General features: G+C 42.5%; 1 protein-coding gene across 1 annotated transcript in view; it reads right to left on the bottom strand.

Annotated features, from left to right (window-relative positions):
- ANKRD44 (ankyrin repeat domain 44) overlaps positions 1-21,723 on the bottom strand; it is a 214,491-nt gene that overhangs the window by 41,578 nt on the left and 151,190 nt on the right. The window contains exons 13-16 of the mRNA XM_065413045.1: positions 18,896-18,964; positions 15,697-15,837; positions 10,680-10,760; positions 8,085-8,196 (exon numbers count right to left, since the gene is read on the bottom strand). Coding sequence (XP_065269117.1) covers positions 8,085-8,196; positions 10,680-10,760; positions 15,697-15,837; positions 18,896-18,964 — 403 coding nt within the window. The remainder of the gene's footprint in view (positions 1-8,084; positions 8,197-10,679; positions 10,761-15,696; positions 15,838-18,895; positions 18,965-21,723) is intronic.

Raw genomic sequence — 21,723 nt, forward strand, 5'->3', positions numbered from 1 at the left:
CGAAGGAATTAAAACAGCTAAAAGGGAATTAAAGGGAACAAAGAAGGAAATAGAGCAGTGAATGTGAGGCCCTAACGTTACAGCAATCAGACAGTTTAGAGGTAGACATGCTGCTCCTTGAGTCACCAGGAAGGTCAAGGAGTCTGACAGCCACCCACCCACCCACCCACTCAGCAGTGCATATACATTCCAGACCGCAAAGAGATACAGGCATTATTGGCCTGGGTATATGTATGGCTAGTAGGTACTCTGGGTACTCACATTAAATAAATATCACTGCCTATATTCTTTCGGGTTAAATAATTTGGGCTGACTTGGATGATAATCGTTTTTTTAAAAATGCTGTAGGAATTTTCGTTTCCCCTCCTTGGAAATTTTGATGTCTCCAGACAGGGCTCAGCATGACTGTCACTTGGTTTATGATCACTCCCATTCTTAGTAGTAAAGGACATTTTTCTCCCTCCATTTTATGCCTATATTTGTGTGGTGATGGTAGTTGGAACTACTCTTGGTTAGAGCTATGGTCACATTCCAGCAGCCTGAACCAGGCATATGCTCTTTTGTCAGAATACCTTATGCTATACCAGTAGATCTTTCTTATTGTTAGAAATAAAGAGCCCCATTATTAAAGGGTGAAAGATGATTTCAAGTTACTTCAATAGAACTAGGATGATTTACACCAGTTTGAGGTGCTGCCATCCTTTTGCCTTGTCCACACAGAATCCAATTCTTTAATGTACTCTTCACAATACAGTTTCCAGGGGAGACACCGAAACCCCTCTTTTATTAAAAACCACTTTTAAAAGGAGGATTAATGAAGCAGAGCTTGCCTCATACAGACCTCCTGTATACACTCCTGATGTTTACACTTGCTTCCACAATGCACACTTTTACCCAAAATGATGCCCTGGAGACTGCCAGACTCCAATTTTTAAATATCCTGCACTCGAAGTAAAGTGCAGAATGAGGATACTTTTCCTTCTGTACACCTCTTCTCCACCAAGGTAGTAATGCCAATAGGGTCAAGCTCATCCCTGGTACAATCCCTTGGCTCTGGCATCCGGCCTCTGACTCCAGCTCTGACCCTGAGCTCCAATTCCTGAATGCTGACTCCTGCTCTAACCACTAGACATGACCACCCACATCCTGGTCTCTGACACTAAATCTGGGATGGTTAATGTTGTGTATCTGGTTGTCGTGGTTTTTGTTCCTATGGCAACTGAGTTAGATTATTAGGGGATAGCCAGCAAGTTCCAACTGGCTGGCCAGGTCAGTGAGTGTCTGTAAATAAATGGTTGCTTTGTAAGCTTGCTGTTCTCTGGTCTCAAGTGATTTCTTCCTAAACCTGCTGCCCCCAAGGATATGACAGTTAACAACTCCGGTATCAAAGTCATGAGCAAGTTACTCTAGTCATCCCAAACAAGTGCTGATAAAGGCCTCGATGCTGGATACACTTATGCATATGCTTCATTTTCAGTTCATGCTTAATGTTTCCAGAATTGGATCTAAAATCTTGACCCTTGAAGAACCAGAGTGGTAACTGCCTCCATTTAGAGCAGTCACAGCAGGGGTGTGCCCACAGTAGGTAGAACCGTGTCCTCATAATAAAGAGGTGGAGACGCAGGCAACAAGGAAGCCCAACAGCTGCATCTGTACAAATATCTGAGTCATGGCCAGATGTGGAAAGGGAACTTTTGAATGCTTATCCAAACCAAACATGAGGTTAATTTATCACCAATAATTAGCCTCTACTCCCTGCTGTGATGGATGGATGATTGTTGATAAGGGATATATAAAATTAGCATTAACCATGTGACAGATTTACTGGGTTAATGATTTTAGCTTCTTCACATACCAGGTTTACATTGTACTTCCTCTGCATTCTTAAGATGTTTTTCTGAGCGTAGGGGCTCTCTCTCACACTTCAACAGACTGCCTCAGTTAAATGAAAGAGACATATCGAGATCTGCCTCTTCTATTAGATGTGATTTTCAGTGCAATGATGTTCTCATTCACCCTCAACTGTATTACAGTTGCATTAATTCACTTTCTGCCTCAGCCAAAAGGTAGAATTCATTTGCTGACAGAACAGAGGGGATAATAGATTACAATAAAAAAGAATAATTAATTCTTGTGGCCAATCAAAATATTTCACTGCTGCAGAAGGACATTTATTTTACGTGCTCTAAACCTACATAAAATCAAAAGGATTTAAATGGCTTTCCAGATAACACTTTAATGTGAAATTACAGTTTAATTTTCACACTTTGCACATCAATTCAGATTTTACATTAATAGCCCATTTCAGTGAAATATTCAGGTTTTTTAAAAACACCAATATTAACTCAGTGATGTTAATCTCACCATGACTCCAAAATATTAGCTAGTGACCTCCCTGAATACTAAAGAAATCAGTCCAGATTTAAACAAATGTGTAGGGAAAGAGGTTATTTTTAGCAGAAAGAAAGCAGATGGGAGATACTGACACACATTTACTCAAATATGTGTGCCTACCATTCACAGTCTTTTATGGCTGGTTACAGATGGAGATAGAATTCAGGTATCCACACTCATCCCCATTTGTTTAGCTGCATGATGTCATTCACTGCTGTACAGATATTCCATTAACATCACAGATGATGTAAGTGTCATCAGCTACAAAAGCCCTCTGGATTGAACACTATGTCAGATCAAGATATTATGATAGCGGGTGACCATGTAGTAAGCTTTATCCGACTGGGTCAAAAGATTTGCCTTTTCACTATTAATCCCCTTCTCTCCTAACTACCCCCATTCACACACAACACTCAGTTCACTCCAACTGGTGTGGGAAGATGTAGGATTTCCAACTCCATGCCCTGGGGCAGGCAGATACTACACACAGGATGAAGAAGATACTACACACAAAGGATGGACAGGTAACATTTCCATGCCACCCTCCCTCCAAGGTTCCACTGTGGGGGAGGCAACGTTAAGTCACGATTGACTAGCAGCCTTACCAGTTTAGACTGACATGGGACTATTTCCCAGCTGCCTAGGCCACACCCCTCTCCAGCTAGCACCTCCTACTTTGGGGCCTGTGGTGGAAGAAGGGAGATCGTCATGCCTTAATATGCCCACAGTCTTTTTGCCCCACCCAGATGTACTTTCCAGTGTCCAGAGCCCTGCTTTACGTTGGGAGAAGCTTACACTTCTGAATAAAACGCATACACTCACAGCATTATATGTGCATCACACATTTTAATTGTAAGGTTGGACATTTTTCTAAAATCACCTTCCTGTTTGCAATGTGAATACTGAGGGGCTGAGTTTCTGAGGGCACTACAGATCACTGATGCTTTGAGGATAGAATCTCGCCCTCAGTTATACATGTGCAACCTCAACCTTACAGAAAAGCATAATTGTGAGCAGAAATTAACCTTAATTATTTAATCTTAATGAGAGCTGAGGGGGCTTCTTTGTTCCTAGGATAGGGTCCACAATGAATTACAGAGAAGCCAAAAAAAACATCATATTCCATGGACAATTATCCTTTCCCCAACTGAAACCAAGGAATTTTTTAAAATAATGCTGATAATAGTGGGATGCTTAAGAAAACATGGATCAGTTCTCCTAACTAATTTATCTCCATTTTATATTGTCTCTTCCTCTTTATATCTTTTAATTAAGAAGTGACTAATTATTTGAAATAGGATTTTTTATATACAGTTTTGGTCAGAAACCTCCATAAAACAGAAAAACAAGAATATAATCAGACCTTTGAAAAGTCTGATGAATTGCAGAATGCTTGAAGCAAGCAACCCTATGCATCAATCCACAGATTCAACCTTGGGGTTAATTAGAATTGAATGCTTCCTGCAACATTAACAAAGGAGTTTTGTAACAGGGTGGGTAGCCCAACCCTCCAGACATTAAGAGTCAAATCACCCTGTTTTGTATCTCCTTTCCCCCACCAAGAACACTGCCCACGCCAGGGCAAGTGCTACCCAGGGGGGATATATTTATATTTTCCTCCATTTAGTGATGCTTTCGGCTTTGGGACTACAGGGTCTGGGCACTCTCCAATTCTCCGTCCGGTTCGCTAACCATGATAAGCAGATGATCCCTTTCTTCTACGGTTGTCTGATGCTCCTCAGCCAGATCACCCCTTTCCCTCAGGGCCACCTGCCTGGCCGCCTCCAATGCAGACATTTTCTCCTGGTACTCCTCTATCAGAAAGATCAGCCTTTCACTCTTCTCCCCTGTCAGCAATGTGTCACACCTTTTGGCAGCGGTACCCGGTTCTGCCGTGACTGCAGCATCCACCCTTACTGCAGCCTCCAGGTATGTGAACTGTTCATACACGCTCCTGGCTGACATTTTCTGCTGCTTGACTTCTTAGACCCAAGCCTGCAGCCGTCCTGCTTTACTCAGGGGAACTTTCAACTCATTAGCCTCCTCCTTCATTCTGTGCTTCAGTTCTTTTACTCGGTACCTGATCCTCTCCGGCTCATCCTTCCAACACAGTGTCATCTCCCGCACCTTGTTTAGGGAAATGATTTGTCCCTCTGGAGCTGGCAGCAGACTATAGCATTCCCCTATCCTATGGGCTTCTGATGCTACAGAATGCTTCTTGGCTTTTTTCTCCTTAGGCCTCTCTGTTGGGAATCTGCTGCACCCTCTCACCCTTGATCCGTCTAGCCAAGGATTATCTTCCTTATTCTGCAGGGCTTTCCTCAACTGCTTCTTCAAAGGGCAGACCTAATGTGCCCAGCCTTTCCACACTTATAGCATTTAGGTTGCCTCTTCCCCCATCCTTCAGCATTGCTCTGATTCTGACCAGACCACCTCTGGAATCAGGTTGCCATCCTGGGCATTCAAACTGTCTGTCCTCGTTTCCCCCACTAGAAACAGAAGCCCAGTGCATACCTCTCCAGCTGATCACGTGCTGTTGATTTTGCTGGGCTGCTCACAGCACGTCTGGTTGTCTGCTGATCCTGCAGAAGTTGCAAGAGGACAACCTGGATTTGCTGTTGTCACACCAGATACTACAGTATTTCTTCCATCTTGCGCTCCAGCGCTACACCATTGTTGCTTCCCTCCTTGACAGGAAGGGGTTCAGAGATCCTGGCGACTGCACTAATTTGTAGCAGTGTGGTCACTATTGCCTCTTGAGCTCCCCGTCACAGACAGGGGTGCCTCTGCAGCTGCCCATCCCTGTTTTCTCCTTCATGGGGCTCCTTAAACTCCACACAGTTTAAAGGAAAAAATAAAATATTCCCCACCTGGTGTCCAATTTATTTAGTCCTGAGACACGCACTGGTCCTTCTGACCCCAACGTGTCTCTTTTCCCTTCGTTGGGGAGTTCCTTGCCTTCTTTCCCAGACCAGGGCCACAGTCCACAGAAGCCAGTCTTGCTTCCTGCAGCTGCTTCTTCAAGCCAGCTACCACTTCTCAGGCTTCTGTTTTCTGAGCATCCCCCACTCACTGCAGCTACCTGCTGCTCTTTATAGGGAATTAGCAGCCCGCACACAGGTCTACCTCCTTTAATGATCAGGGTTGGCTAGCCCCGGGCCCTCCAGCCATTAAGGGGCAAGCCACCCTGTTACACGTCCCTATTCTTATTTATGGTAGAGGAGATGGTCAGATTGGGCATGATTCTAAATCTCAGTCTGGGATGAAGAAAATATTTTGTATTTTCTTTCTCTCAAATGAATAAATGGAGGGTGGAAGAACAGGTATCAGAATTTGACGACTTACTCTTCCTCCTTGTGTTACATGGAAAAGGAGGGGATTGCAGTACAAAAAAAATCATGGATGGAAATGAATAAAAATTAAGGGCTGATTTGTTTAACTAAGAAAAACCATGGCAATCTGCTGCAGTCAATAGCTAAAATCAAGGTTGTGGTTCCAGACAAAATCCTAGACACACCTCTCTTGTTGAAGGCACACTAAATTATAACCAAACTGTGCCAGGGTCTCCCACAACACACACTGCTGCTGTTCCTTTTCACCTGAACTGTATAGATTCATATCTTAGCAGACACACAATCTTCTACCACATCTCCATAAAATAATCATGGTACACGACAGCAGTGATGATTTTACACTGGCCCCTCTGCAAGTCACAGCATAGTGGATGTGCTGGGGATGGAACTGCTCTGTTATGGCCACTCTGGCTTATGCTACAAACAGCACCAATGAGGCTGCTACAACCCTTCAGACTGTCTTAGTTATTTCAGGGTCCATTTTGGCCAGGGGAACAGCCACAGATGGGCAAGATGCAAAGGTGGCGCAAAGCCCCCTTTGTCTTCTCCCCCTTGCCTCTGGGAGGCACAACACAGAATCTGACCCAGTGCAGCCCTAGAACTCAGACAAAGGAGAATGAGAGATCAGAGCAGAATATGTTTGCTTTCCTTGCGCATCTGTGTCATTTCTAAATGAAAGATCCACACAAGGAGAGCCTCCCAAACAGGACAGGACACATGAGAACATTGCTAGGAGGAGGCGCCAAACAAGAGAAGCCTGGCAGCAGTGACTAGGAAGAGGGGACATGTATGCTCACAAATTAAGGGGGAGAGTTAGTAAGGCTTAATGCTCCACCTAAAACTTGGACTTAGCGCTGCCATAGGGAAATTTCAATTTAGAGTTTCCTTGCTTTTGTGACTTTGATGTAGACCATCAACACAATTTCCCATATGGCAACTGTGACTATTACTATGCATATTATGAAAAGTAGTCCATGTGTATTGTGCAGTCATCCCTTTTAATACAGAAATACTTTGGCCTATTAAACAAACCAAGGAAGCAAAAAAAGGTACTAAAAAGGCACCAGATGCCTCCATTTTATGGGACTGAGTATATATAAAATTTCATTTCTCAACTTTAAGCCATTTTTGGTGTGATTAGAGCCTGCAAAACATCCAACAATATTAATAAAGTCTTCATCATACTGCAAATTTCAAGCACTTCAGCTAATCTGCATCACATGCTATTCATTTTGACAAGTCATAGCTTTTTATGAATTCACACTATATCATTTTCTAGCAACTCTGCTTTTTTGCTGACCAGTACACCTCTACCCCGATATAACGCTGTCCTCGGGAGCCAAAAAATCTTACCGCGTGATAGGTGAAACCGCGTTATATCGAACTTGCTTTGATCCACCGGAGTGCGCGGCCCTGCCCCCCCGGAGCACTGCTTTACCGTGTTATATCCGAATTCGTGTTATATCGGGGTAGAGGTGTACTTTTGTGCAGTTGACAGTAAGGAGTGTCATGCTACCATTACTCAGCTTCATTAGATCATTCAGTTAATGTGTTATCTATGATGAATAACCACGTAAAAAAACACATGTAAGTAATGTTTTGACTGCAATCAAAACTCAGCAAAGCCATGCAACACTTAGGCTCTGGTCCAGTGAAGCATGTAACATGTGCTTAAGTCCCATTGATCTTGTGTGTTTAAGTGTTTTGTTGAACAGAGATTGGATTAATCACATATTTTATAGCTAAGCAATGCTTAAGTACTTTGTTGAATTGGAGCCTTAAAGCAAACACATACCACATGTTCAACACCACCTAAACACAAAGACCCAAACTCTGCCTCCATTCCTATAGGCAAGGACATTTCTAATCAGAGATAAACCCATGATGGTTCCGCTGTGCAGGGGAGAGAGGCTTCGAGTCTGTATCTCCTGCAGTCCTCCTTAGTGGCTCTTTTCATAGCAGTGCAAAAGGACAGCTGGGACTGGGGCACATCCAGTATGCCCATGACTTCATGGATAAGATATAACAACTAGCTTTGTGCTCCATGCCCCTGGAACACGGGGCGGGAGAAAGGGAGGAGAATGCCACCTCTCTGCCCCCACATGAGGGCCATTTACTCTGGCTTTGTGCAGGGATCAAGGATTTGGCTTGAAAAGGCCATAACAATGCCAAGTTACATCTGGTTCTGAATATTTGTCTGTAGTGTACCTTCCTCTACATTTCTTCAGCATCATGAACATCCATGGTGCTCAAACAATAACAATTCTGTAGAGTTCATAACATGCCCATGAACATCTTCTAAAAATGGAAGTCTTAGCACTGATTGAGCTGACTCACCAATTCCAAACACTGTCTATGGCCATAAGCAGCAGCATAGTGCACTGTGTTGTACCCTTCTTTGTCTTGGATCGATGGATTGGCATCATTTTGAAGCAGGAACTCTAGACACCTGTGAATAATTTACACATTTAAATTACAGATCATACCATTTAACAGAATCATCTCCATTGCAACTATGAGCAATACTAAAGCCTCTTTTCTAAAAGGCTGGCTATTAAATGTTATATTCCTTACAGAATCGTATTCGCCCACGAAAGATCATGCTCCAATACGTCTGTTAGTCTATAAGGTGCCACAGGACTCTTTGCTGCTTTTACAGATCCAGACTAACACGGCTACCCCCTTTGATATTTACAGAATCTTGTACCACACAAGAGTTTTCCTGCCTTAAACTTCTGTGCAGCAATATCTGCTGGTCTTGGAGTAGCTTGTTTGATACTGTGACACTCTGTATCCCAAAGCAACACCCTGACACCCCATATATACCATGATTATATGATTATGGTATGTCTTATATGAAGTATGTCATGTAAGGTATCAATGGAAAAGTTATGATTTGCTGAATATGATTACCCTATTTGTATGCATGTATCATTTTTGTATCTAAAGTTATGAATATTGACTATGTACCAGTATTTCAAATGTGTTTGCTCCTGGATAACATCCACAAGGTAGTTTACATCCAGTGTAGCCAGTACATTGTGGATGAACCATTCAAGGTGATGGCCCATTAAGAAACACAATAGGCCATAGAAGAACCTTATCTCCACCTGATGGGCTTTCCTGTGGACACTTTAGTCAGTATATGGATAATGTCTGCTATGACTCATCAAAGCATGCAAGGGCATGTGACTAGATCATGTGATACTGGACTCCATCTTGTACTTGTACTTTTCTACAAACTGTGCTGGAGACTCTGCTTGGAACAATGAAGTTCCCTCCACATGGAAGAAGCTATAAAAGGGGGAAGTGACATCATCACTTGTCCTCACTCCCCCCTCCCCCCAACTCAACACCTGGAAATACCTTAGGAACAAAGACTGAACTGGGGAGGTGGTCTCAGGTGGGAAAGGAGGAATCCCAGCCTGTGTATGGAAGGCTGGTGAACTGTTTGTACCATAAGGGTGAGACACTGCTTGATTCAAATCCCGTCTAGTTTATAGGACTTAGATTGAGATTTTGTTTTTTTCCTTAGGTAATCTACTTTGATCTGTACACTTATTACTTATAATCACTTAAAATCTTTCTGTATCTAATAAATCTGTTTTATATTTTACCTAAAAACCATGTGGTTTGAGTGAAGTGCATGAAAAAATCTTAGCTCAGTTAACAAAAACCTCTGTATGTCCTCTCCACATTGAGGGAGGAGCGGACTGGGTAATAAACTTACACTGCTCAGGCTTTTGACCAGGGCAGGATGGTACAGTTCTGGGGTCCTAGGCTGGGGAGCTGCGAGGGAACTGGATGGAGCCTCTCTATTTGTTGGTTCGTGAGTGGCTGGAAAAAGCATTCATGTAACTCAGTTTGGTGTGTCCCTGCCTGTAAATGTTTGTGTGAGTGCAGGACCAGGAGAGGTCTGCAGCTTGTCACAGCATCACGGTGAGAGGGGGAGCCCATGCTGGTGCAACAGAGGGCTCAACAGTACCCCAGTTCCAGGTTGCACCTCAGCAACGCCCATCAGAGATAGTAACAGATCTGAAGTTCAACGCAGCCAGTACTGCCACTCTAGTTTTTAAGATACATTTCTACAACAAAGAGCCAACAAGAAAATTATGTTTAACTTTATCATGGGGTAAATAGCTTACCTAGAACTAAGAAAAGTGACAATGTCATCACATCTGTTAGTCTTAAAGGTGCCACAGGACTCTCTGTTGCTTTTTACAGATCCAGACTAACACAGCTATCCCTCTGATACTTAATGTCATTTTTGATACAGTTCAAAATTCACTGATCAAAATCACAGGTATCTAAACGAATCCAATAGCTGGCTGACTCTGAGCTCAATGGCAACTAAGCTATTATCCCAAATACATATATTTTTAATTCTTTTGATAGTGATAATTTCTCTATCTGAATCAAATATGTTCTGGGTACTCCCTGGGTCATCTATCAGAGTTTAATTTTTTACCCCTCTGGAAAAAGATTTCAAAGTCACTCTCTTCCATATGTCACAACATGTAGTCAAACTAATGTAAAACTATTACCAACAACAGTGACATTTTAAACAAAAACACAGCACAAAAACATCAGATTTGAACACAGTAGTACTTGTGGAGGACACTGGGTTATATTTTCCTTGCAACATACAAACCTAGTGTATCGCATTTAAATAAAATAGTGTGTGATATTAAAGAATTATCAGAGTACCAATGCAATAAACATGTAGTTAGGAAAAGCAACAAGCATGGAAACAGAATTGGAAAATACATTAATAGATCAACGAGCATTTTACTCAGGTTAGCTCCCAATAATATCAGGCATCGTTTGTAGCAGAGCAATGAGTGAACAAGACAGGAGTGTAAACTGCAGCCCAAAGAAGCAGAGGCATTCTCTAAAAATGAAGTCTAACTGCTGTATTGACACCAAACTTACAATGCAGCTTCTTTTTCCTTCATCTCATTGGCTCTTTCAAGTTCTTCGGCATTTTCGTGGGAGTTACCTAAAATATTCTTTCTTCTTAACATAAGGGACAGAAAAATGCAACTCGTTTTCAAAATGTCAGATCAGTGATTTTGGTGTAATTTACCACCCCCACTCTCTCCTCCAATCAAGTGACCACTTCTAGGCATTAGTAAGGTTAAATAAAGGGCCTAGCATATGGGCTAATCACATTCCCAGACACTGAACACACCTAAAATATGCCAGCTCTTCATTCTGTACGTCAACTTCAAAAGTAATCAAAAAGTTTTCATTTCTATCAGAACCAGTTTGTTCATCACTTTCTGGAACTTTCTGTTTCCCCACACCCAGGGCCAGAGCAAGGATGTTTCGCACCCTGGGCGAAACTTCCACCTTGCGCCCCCCCCCCAGCCCTGCAGCAGCTCCCCGCCCCCCCCTCTGCCCTGAGGCGCCCCCACCACAGCAGCTCCCCCCCCCCCGGGAGCCGTGCGGCAGCTCCCCACCCCAGCTCACCTCTGCTCCACCTCCTCCCCAAGCACGCCGCCCCCGCTCTAATTCTCCTTCCCTCCCAGGCTTGCGGCGCCAAACAGCTGATTGGCGCTGCAAGCCTGGGAGGCGGGAGAAGTGGAGTGGCGACCGCTCGCTCGGGGAGGGGGTGTAGGAACGCTGTAAAAAAAAATTGGTGGCACCGCTTTTTGGCGCCCCCAAATCTTGGCGCCCTAGGCAACCGCCTACTTTGCCTTAATGGTAGCAGCGGCCCTGCCCACACCTGCCCCTTGCTATCAAAGACTCTTCTTTGCAACCCTATGTTCCCAATCGTTATCTCCATCCTCTACCCATGGTAAATTGCTGTACTTCCCTGTTGACCAAGGGATAGAACCCTGTGAAATTTTAACCACTAAATTGGCCTGACTTGACTCTGCTCTCCATGTGTTGCTGACAGTTCCCACACTCTGCTAAGGTTCTAGGCAACACTCTTATGACACTCCAACAAGACTCTTTAGACATGTAAAGAGCTGAATAAATGTTCAAACTTTTGAGCCTACTGGAAAGTGGAGTGTCTCTGACAATGTTACATGAAGGAGATCAGTCTGGTGGGAATGGCTGGTAGTGGGTTAAATTTGGTGGACAGACATTATTTGACCCTCAGGACTGTAGAAATCAAGAGCCAAGAAAGAAAGAAGAAAGTTTCTGAATTGCTGTGAACCTTCACAAATATTTGACTAAAAAACACAGTTTAGTCTACTTGGATTTTTTGCCAAACTAATTTGCCCATAACTAATTTTAGTCTCTATCCAACACAACATTCCAGACTGAATTTTGAGCAGTACAGAATGGTGAATCTCTTCAAAACATTCAGTGTCCCATCCTCCACATCCAGATTTGACATTCTGTATCCCAATAATGATCCCAATTCTGTCTGATGTCCAGTAGGATTGCAGATATCATAAATATCTGAGATATGCAGAATATGCACCATTAATTCACACAGGATGTTCCCTGACTATTACTCATGTGTCATGCCTCAGAAGTAAATGAACCATTCAATGCTGTAAAAGTGTTAGAGGATGGCACATGCATTGACCAGTCACAGTTAAAGGCTGTATCTACTAACCACATTCAGATGATCTCAATTAAATCTATTAATAAGTCTCAAGAAGAGGGGTGGAGGGAGAGTCCCTGCTGATCTGCAGAGACAATACATTCAAAAATCTCCATTTACTGGTAAGTGGCCTATCTATTTCATTAAAATACCTCTGTGAATTCTCAGTGTAGGAATGGATACATTCTACTGATAAGAAGTCAAGACAGCTGAATCTCTGGTAGAACAAACTTTTAGTCCTTCCTGAACTGGGATTCCTGCCTGCTCATTACCAGGCTGGATACAAAGAAGAATCATCTTCAATGGTCTTTGGACCTAAATAGCCTGACCTCTGGAACTTTTTTCCATATGTTGGAAATAGCCATGATGACTTACAAAATGACTTAATTCTGTCCAGGTAGAAAATAATGGCCCTCTCCACCCTTAGCCTATACAACCTGGCCTCTCCTAGCAAGTCTCAAGCTCTAGGAAAAAAAGAGAGGGCAATGAATATGAAATAATCGTCAGGCATAAATTCAGGGTAAGGCCACAAAAGCATAGTATTGTTCCACAGCATACTAAAGGCAGATCAGCCAGGAGTTCTTGAATCTTACTCACTCATCTAAGTGATACAGTGGCTACTAAAAGGACAATATAAGAAGACAAGAACACTCCCCTTGATGTTCAAATCCAATGCTCCAGTTGGAACTAAGTTTGAAATATGTGTTTTCTGTGAAAAATGACTGGGCGTGGAGGGGACAGAAGAAGATGCATCCACATGTGCTGTGTCTCAGTGCCTTCCACATCAAATTTGCTCAGTGTTTTCTAACTGCCAGCTCCTTCTACAGTCTCCAAGATTCAACAGTCTGTGCTGACTGTAAGCAACAGGAGTAGTGGGTCAGACAACCTTACTCGTCTTGAAATAGAGCATGATGAATTCATGATTGGGATTACATGACAGGACTGCCTGTAATTTAGGACTGGACTCAATGACCCAGGAGACCCCTTCCAGTCCTAAATCCCTTTGTTCCCCTCTCAAAGAATAGGAAGGAGTAGGATTAGTTTCAAACTCTATGGCACCACCAGGTGAAACAGCAGGCAAGGAGGACATATACCATAGCGGATAAACATGGTCTTTACTGCTGTTGTTAAATTCAGAAGTTTTAGCAGGCTTAGATGCTTTTTGCTATTGCTGGGATTGGCACCCAGAGAGATAAGAGGATTGAGGAGATTCTAAAATGAGAAAGATGACAACTTTGGTCTGAAAGATGGGTGAGAAACCCCTAGGGATTTAGCCATAGATCTAGTATCTAGTTTTCTAATTTCAACAGATTTACTATTGCCTCAGGGTCTCTAGAGAGCAAATCAAAAACATTAGAGTGCACTTCTTGCGGCAACCCAGACAGTCTGAGCCATAAAACATTGTGAAGTATCACTGCTGATGCCAGAAAATGAGCAACAGTGCTAGACATGTCCACCAACATGTGTCTCACCAGGAAAGGGTCATATCATAGGAAATTTTTACTGCATAAAATGACATTATAGAGGTCCATCGCCACCTGATAGTTTAGTATCTTTTTGGATATGCACATTGCAAGATCCACCAACAAATAAGATCTTTTTCAAAGCTGGACTAGTTTATGTGATTCTCTATCCTGGGGGGTCTCATGTGAAGGTACTGCCACCCTTCACCATCTTGGAAGCCATAGAAACAACCAGGGGTGCAACGAGGGAAAAGCAATCTTACTAATGTTTGGGGATTTGTCTAAATGAATCAGGCTTTTTGCCACTGCTAAAACTGGCTTGATGCATCCTAAGCTTGATCAAGGGCCTGTTTATAGGCAGGCCCCTGACTTGTCATGTCAGAACTCCAGAGAGCAGGAGAGGCCCAAAATCTGAAAAGTTGGCTTTGAACCAAGAGTTTCAGTACAAGGAGTAGCAGCTCCTGATGGAGACTGGCCTAGAAACTTCCACTTGCCTTCCCTCTACTCTATCATATACTAGGGATGGATGTACAGGAAGTGCAGTCCTTGGAAGACCCTGCTGCCTCATGGCTAGGACCATATGGATCTGAGGGTGACGTTCATGTACTTCCTATCCGTTTTACTGCAGGGAATGGTTCTGTGGTTTGCAATGGCCTGGCACACAACCTTCTACAGTGGGGCCATTTCAAGAGAGCAATGAAGCTTTTAGAAGGTGTTATACTGGAAATGAATTGTATGTCAAACAATTTTTTACAAGACTTAAATGTATAAGAAACCAAAGTGAATGATCCCTTAGACCAGGAGAGAAGCAGAGAAGGAACAGAGAGAACTGTGTGGGGATATCGAACAGGAAATGAAAACAGCTGACTAATGGTTTTAAATTCCAAAGGAGACCTAAGGCTATAATCAAGGCCATTCGATCTATACGTCATGTCATAGGGCAGACACCACCAAATTATGTAACAAACTGAGAATTAGAAATTGTACAGACTAACCAGAGATTTGAGAGAAGGGGAGATGTCATTAATGAAGCTGTTGAGGAGAGTTTCTTAATCCCACTAGAATCAGACTTTGTTCCCAGTGGGCTTAAGAGCACTGCATAACACTGGCCCCATCCTCCAACCAACGAACCTCCAGTTCCCACAAGTACAGTGGTCTTTTCTGCTAGTGGCTGTTCCCACTTTTCTGCTGGAACAGAGAATCTTGCCTCTCCTGTTGAGTCCCCAGTTGCTTAGCAGCCTCTCACCCCCAACGGGGGTTCTGTTTCTGTCAGCCCACACAGTGACGTTCACGAGGGGCCTAACTCATAGGTGCTGGAACTAGGGATGCTGGTGCACCCCCTGGCTTGAAGTGGTTTCCATGATATACAAGATTCACAGTTTGGTTGAATGGCTCATAGCACCCCCACTGTACAAATTGTTCCAGCACTCTCGGACCTATTCCACCTCTGACAGAAAAGTATGAATAGGCTGGCAATAGCTTGTCTTTGTTGTCATCCCCCATCTGGAAAGATCTCCCTCCCATTGCCTCATGCTCTATCCTTTTAAAAAGACCACAACAGTAGAGCAGAAATGGGAAATTCGCTTAACTCTCCCTTGTGGGAAAACCACCAGAATAAGGAAACAGGAAGGCAAAGTGGGAAGGGAAGTCGTTCAGCAGGAGAAGGTGGGCAGCATTTGGGGGATTTATGTGGCAACTTGAATAAAAAGGTAAATTGTGCAGCTGCGTAACTGCACTATACATGACTCTGCTTATAATCAAAGCTATTTCAATAATGGGTGTGTCTATGAGGAGGAGGAGGAGGATTACCTTTGCTAGTGGGTTTATTTTTGTTTGTTTAAATGAGATTGTGGCATGAAAAGAATATAAATGACAATGAGTTAGAAACACAGTAAAAACAAGGAATACAAATAGGCTTTTTTACTTTCTGTCCATGTCAGAAGCAGCAGCATAGTGCAAAGCAGTACGTCCCCAGTCATCCGTTTCATTAATATTTGCCCCTGTGGTCACCAGTGTCTCGATACAATGGAAATGACAATTCGCAGCTGCATAGTGCAAAGGTGTCCTGCAAAACAAATAGCAATTTATTACTTCAGACACTATCTAAAACATGACGTGGATTATACTAATGAGTCCCAATTGCACCATTCAGGTAAAACAAAACAACCCCCCATGCTCCTCCTTCCCCTCCCCCCCCAAAAACTCAGGTTTTGGGGTTTATTTACAGCTTCTTGTTCAACCAAAAAACACAAATTAGTCTCTGGCCACATTCACTTAATGAAGTTTAATGGTCTAAACCAGCGGTGGGCAAACTACGGCCCGCAGGCCACATCCGGGCCATGGGATGGTACTGCCCGGCCCCTGAGCTCCTGGCCTGGTAGGCTAGCCCCGGGCCCCTCTCCCACTGCTCCCCCTCTCCCGCAGCCATGGGGCCGGGGGGTTGGATAAGGGGCAGGAGGTCCCGGGGGGCAGTCAGGGGACAGGGAGCAGGGGGCGGTTGGATGTGGCGGAGGTTCGGGGGGGGGGGGGCGATCAGGGGACAGGGTACAGGGGGCAGTTGGATAGGACAGAGGTTCTGGGGTGGGCCAGGGGATGGGGAAAGGGGGGGTTAGTAGCAGGTGGGGTCCCGGGGGGCGGTTAGGGGCAGTCAGGGGACAAGGAGCGAGGGGAAGGGTTGGATGGGTGGAGGTTTCTGAGGGGGGCAGTCAGGGGGCGGGAGGTGGGAGGGGTCGGATAGGGGGCGGGGGCCAGGCTGTTTGGGGTGGCACAGCCTTCCCTACCCAGCCCTCCATACAGTTTCACACCCCAATGTGGCCCTCGGGCCAAAAAGTTTGCCCACCCCTGGTCTAAACTCCAGACAATCAATATAAAACCAAACAAAACACCACCAACAGGCCAGTTCTTATGTTTCCAGAGCTCTCTGCCTGGTTTGTGCCCTGTCTCTCCCTCCCATGAAAGTAGCTCAGCCCCTTTTTAAGTCAGCAGGCTCAGCAGCAGCCTGTTGCCTCAACTCAGGGTGACACAATGAAACATCAGCCTGTATTTAATCCTCAAAACATCATGATGTTGCCTAGCTCAGTCAGAGCCTATGGGCAATGACTGCGGTGGGGTGTGACATAGCTGTGCGATGACCTATCCACCCTGTCACACTGACAGATTCCAACATCCAAGAAAGGATTCATTGTGCAGTATAGTTCACAGAGTCAGAGATTTGGCATCCCCAACTCAGAAGCATGAGTATCATTCAGAAAGCACATTCATTGCGGGAAGGCTGGAGTACCCTGCTGGGTATGAAATTTTCAAAGGCTGCTTCTACCACTCAAAGACACTAAAAACCTCTACCAATTAAAATTCTTCTGTCCAAAAAAAAAAGTTTTTTTGTTTCACTTATTTTTTGGGGAAGTTGTGAAATGCAAATAACCAAAGAGTGCTTCATTTTCTTACTAGCTCTCTCAGTTTTGTACCTGTTTCATTTACACGGGATAAAGAACAGCTTTGTTTTTATTTCAAAGCTGTTGCTGAAAGGTGACATACCTCACTGTGTCTCTTTAGTGCATATGGTTTAAAAACAAATCAGAAAGCCCTTTATTGCACCTTAAGGATGGAATGCCAATAATGCCTGTAACACATTAGAGCCTTTTAATGTTAGATTAGTTTATGTCGTCATTACGAACAAGAGCAAAACTTCCTAAAAATTATAATCTTGTATATTTAGTTTGCTAAGGCTTTTACAATGTCCTTTGTGGGATAAACAGCACAAATGGTCCTTAAAGAGTACCCATTTAAAAATACTGCAAGACTCATTTTTTTCTATTTTAATTTGGTTACAGTACATTTATGTAGTATTTTTTGGATTACACTTTCCTTCCTACCCAGCTCTTTAAACTGAACTTTGCTATTACTCACATGGCAGTTCAAAAGCAAGTAAATCACACGTATTGGGACCAAGATGTTCAAAAGCGGGGACCTAAAGTGCGGCTCCTAACTCATTTCGGTATTAGCTTTGCTGCACTGCCACCATTGAGAAAAGCAAAGGTGTTTGAGCTGGTGCCCTGCGGGCTAGCATGACAGGGGGCTTTTGACTGGGAATTCTGTGAACACAGATTTGAAATTTCTTCCCACCTGTGGTCCAAAATAGCCCAAATCTGACTAATGTCTGGGTTCATTACAAGGCTCATCTGTTTTCCGATTTTAAAATGGGGAGGAGGGGGTTGGGAGAAGAGAAATTTTAATGGGAAGGATGGAAAATTGTTCAAGAGGGAGGAGGAGATTTGTGATGGGTTATTTTAAGCTGTTGCCCTCAAAGGTGCATAGTGCATAAGATCTGGCCCCCTTTTTACCCTTTCAATAACACAAAAATAATTTAGGCTCTTGAAAAATTCACTTGATTTTCAAAAAATGGCAGACCAATTCAGCTGTTCCCACTGACTAGATTGGGAGCCGCTGACAGCTCAGCCATTTTGAAAATTTGTTTAGGTGCCTAAGGCCTCAATCTTGCAAAGTCTTATGCACATGGTTAACTTTACACACCATGAGTAGCCACTAAAGTTAATGGGACTACTAACAGTGTGTGAAGTTAAGCACATGCATATGCATTTCCAGGATCAGAGCTTAAAGATGGAGTAGGCTCTTATTTTTTAAATCCGTGGCCTGGGTGAAAACTGTTTGGCTGAATGTGTAATGTACATCCGGGGCGCTCAGGAAGTTGAATCAGCACATCCATTTCTGTCATAACAATACCAGCATTATTTTACTTTGAGAAAGTCTAGAAAGCAGGCTGATGAGCAATAGTTCTCCCCACAGCGACGTGCAGGTGCTATCTTGGGCACAAAAGCACAAGGATCCAAGCAATGCGAAGAGCAATGAGGAATAAAATTAAACCACTGATATTTTTAAACAAGAAAGACTCAAGAGCATGGGCTTGGCTTTCATGTATTTAATGTAGTCTGCACCTGCCTTTTTGGCATTTAACTTCAAGCGCAGTATCCTATTGGGAATGGTGATTTCCTACCTCCTTTTACGGTTTACCTTTTTAAGCGGAACATATGATTTCCAGATTGAGGGCTTTTTCTTTCTCTTTCTTTCTTTGAGATATATCTGAAAAAGCTTCACAATTTACATACCTCCCACATTTGTCCTTTTTATTAAAATCTGCTCCACTGCTCTGCAAGAGTTTTACACATTCAACGTTACTGAAAAAACAAGGAAAGAAAACAAAGCATGAGCAAAACAAAAATTTTCATCTTGGTCAGTACCAAAAAAAAGGTGTTATTTCACTATTTGCAGTGCAGAAACTGGGCATAAACTGCAATTCAAGTCCGAACAAAAGAACCGAGAAAAAGGAAACTTGTAAAGATCACACCTTTATTACTTGATAAGCTTGGAATGCTATTCCAGACAAGTTAAAAACTAGGGCTGTCAAGCAATTAAAAAATAAATCGCAATTAATCACACTGTTAAACAATAATAGAATACCATTTATTTAAATATTTTTGGATGTTTTCTACATTTTCAAATATATTGATTTCAATTACAACACAGAATACAAAGTGTACAGTGCTCACTTTATTTTTTATTACAAATATTTTCACTGTAAAACACAAAAGAAATAGTATTTTTCAATTCACCTAATACTGTGGTGCAATCTCTATCATGAAAGTTGAACTTACAAATGTAGAATTATGTACAAAAAAATAACTGCATTCAAAAATAATACAATGTAAAACTTTAGAGCCTACAAGTCCATCAGTCGTACGTCAGCCAATCGCTCAGACAAACAAGTTTGATTACAATCTGCAGAAGATAATGCTGCCCATTTCTTGTTTACAATATCACCTGTAAGACAGAACAGGCATTCGTGTGGCATTGTTGTACCTGGTATCGCAAGATATTTACGTGCCAGATGCGCTAAAGATTCATATGTCTCTTCATGGTTCAACCACCAGTCCAGAGGATATGCATCCATGCTGATGACAGGTTCTGCTTGATAACAATCCAAAGCAGTGCGGACCGACGCATGTTCATTTTCATCATGTGAGTCAGATGCCACCAGCAGAAGGTTGATTTTCTTTTTTGGTGTTTCAGGTTCTGCAGTTTCCACATCCGAGCGTTGCTCTTTTAAGACTTCTGAAACAAAGCTCCACACTTCGTCCTTCTCAGATTTTGGATGGAAATTCAGATTCTTAAACCTTGGGTCGAGTGCTGTAGCTATTTTTAGATATCTCACATTGATACCTTCTTTGCATTTTGTCAAATCTGTTGTGAAAGTGTTCTTAAAACGAACATGTGCTGGATCATCATCCGACATTGCTATAACATGAAATATATGGCAGAATGCGGGTAAAACAAAGCAGGAGACGTACTATTCTCCCCTAAGGAGTTCAGTCATAAATTTAATTAACACATTATTTTTTTAACGAGCATAATCAGCATAGAAGCATGTCCTCTGGAATGGTGGCCGACGCATGAAGGAGCATACGAATGTTTAGCATATCTGGCACGTAAATACCTTCCAACGCCGGCTACAAAAGTGCCAGGCGAACGCCTGTTCTCACTTTCAGGTTACATTGTAAATAAGAAGCAGGCAGCATTATCTCCTGTAAACGTTCCTGTGGCCTGTCACTTCTCGCAGCACCCATTGGCCAGGAATGGCGAACCATGGCCACTGGGAGCTGTAGGGGGCCGTGCCTGCAGATGGTCAACGTAAACAAAATGTCTCACGGCCTGCCAGTGGATTACCCTGGTGGGCCGCATGCCGAAGGTTGCTGACCCTGCTCTAAAGTTTTACATTGTTTTGTTTTTGAGTACAGTTATGTAACAAAAAAAAAAGTTACACTTTCACGATAAAGAGATTGCACTACAGTACTTGTATGAGGTGAATTGAAAAATACTATTTCTTTTGTTTATCTTTTTTACAGTGCAAATATTTGTAATAAAAAATAATATGAAGTGAGCACCATACACTTTGTATTCTGTGTTGTAATAGAAATCAATACATTTGAAAATGTAGAAAAACATCCAAAATATTTAATAAATTTCAAGTGGTATTCTATTATTTAACAGTGCGATTAATCAAAATTAATTTTTTTAGTTAAACGCGTGAGTTAACTGTGATTAATCAACAGCCCTAGTAAAAACAAATCAATAATATAAATAGAAAGTAATAAATATATCCTGGATTCAAGGTGAGAGAAGGCAGTCAAAAATTTCCAAAGGGAGTTGTGCTGCTAATGCTTCCTATGCTGAGCTGAGAATTTTTCCAAGAACAATTTTGAAGTTTGAAGCAAGCTTACAAAATGCTGGGCTAATAATGAGGAGGAGATTTAGGGCCCAATTCAGGAAAGCACTTAAGGACATGATTAATTTTTATGCATATGCTGAAGTCCACTTTTTTCTGCAAAACATTTAGCATAAATTTAACTTTAAGCACCTACTTAAATCCCATTTTCTTCAATGAGACTTAAGAACAAGCTTAAAGTTAAGCACATCCTTAAGAGCTTTATTGCATTCAAATAGGATTATTCATAGTTTTTATCCCCGCTGCATGAATTCAATATGATACAACTATGTGTTGTTATTGTTTAAACTGAAGTGATTCTTAATGGAAAATAAAATAGCTGCATTTTAATGTCTTTGTAATTCAAGTAAATAAATGTACAATACCAAACCAGAAAATCATGTAATGAAGCACAATAATCTTCCAAGACTCCTTTGTCATTCAGAGGGGCAATAAATCATTTCTACTACGAAACAGAAAAAAAGAGATCCTTTGGAAGGTAGTCTTGTCTCAATGCCAATATAACTCCCATTAATGTTAATGGGAGTTACAGGCAAGCATCAAGAGGAAAATATGTGTTTTATGTACAGCTCCAGTTCCAGTCTAAAAGAAGCAGATGGAACAAAACTGGTATTCACCCCAATCTAAAATTGCCAGTGTATAAAATAGCTACAA

This window comes from Emys orbicularis, chromosome 11 (genome assembly GCF_028017835.1).
Source record: "Emys orbicularis isolate rEmyOrb1 chromosome 11, rEmyOrb1.hap1, whole genome shotgun sequence".
In the NCBI taxonomy this organism is placed as follows: Eukaryota; Metazoa; Chordata; order Testudines; family Emydidae; genus Emys; species Emys orbicularis.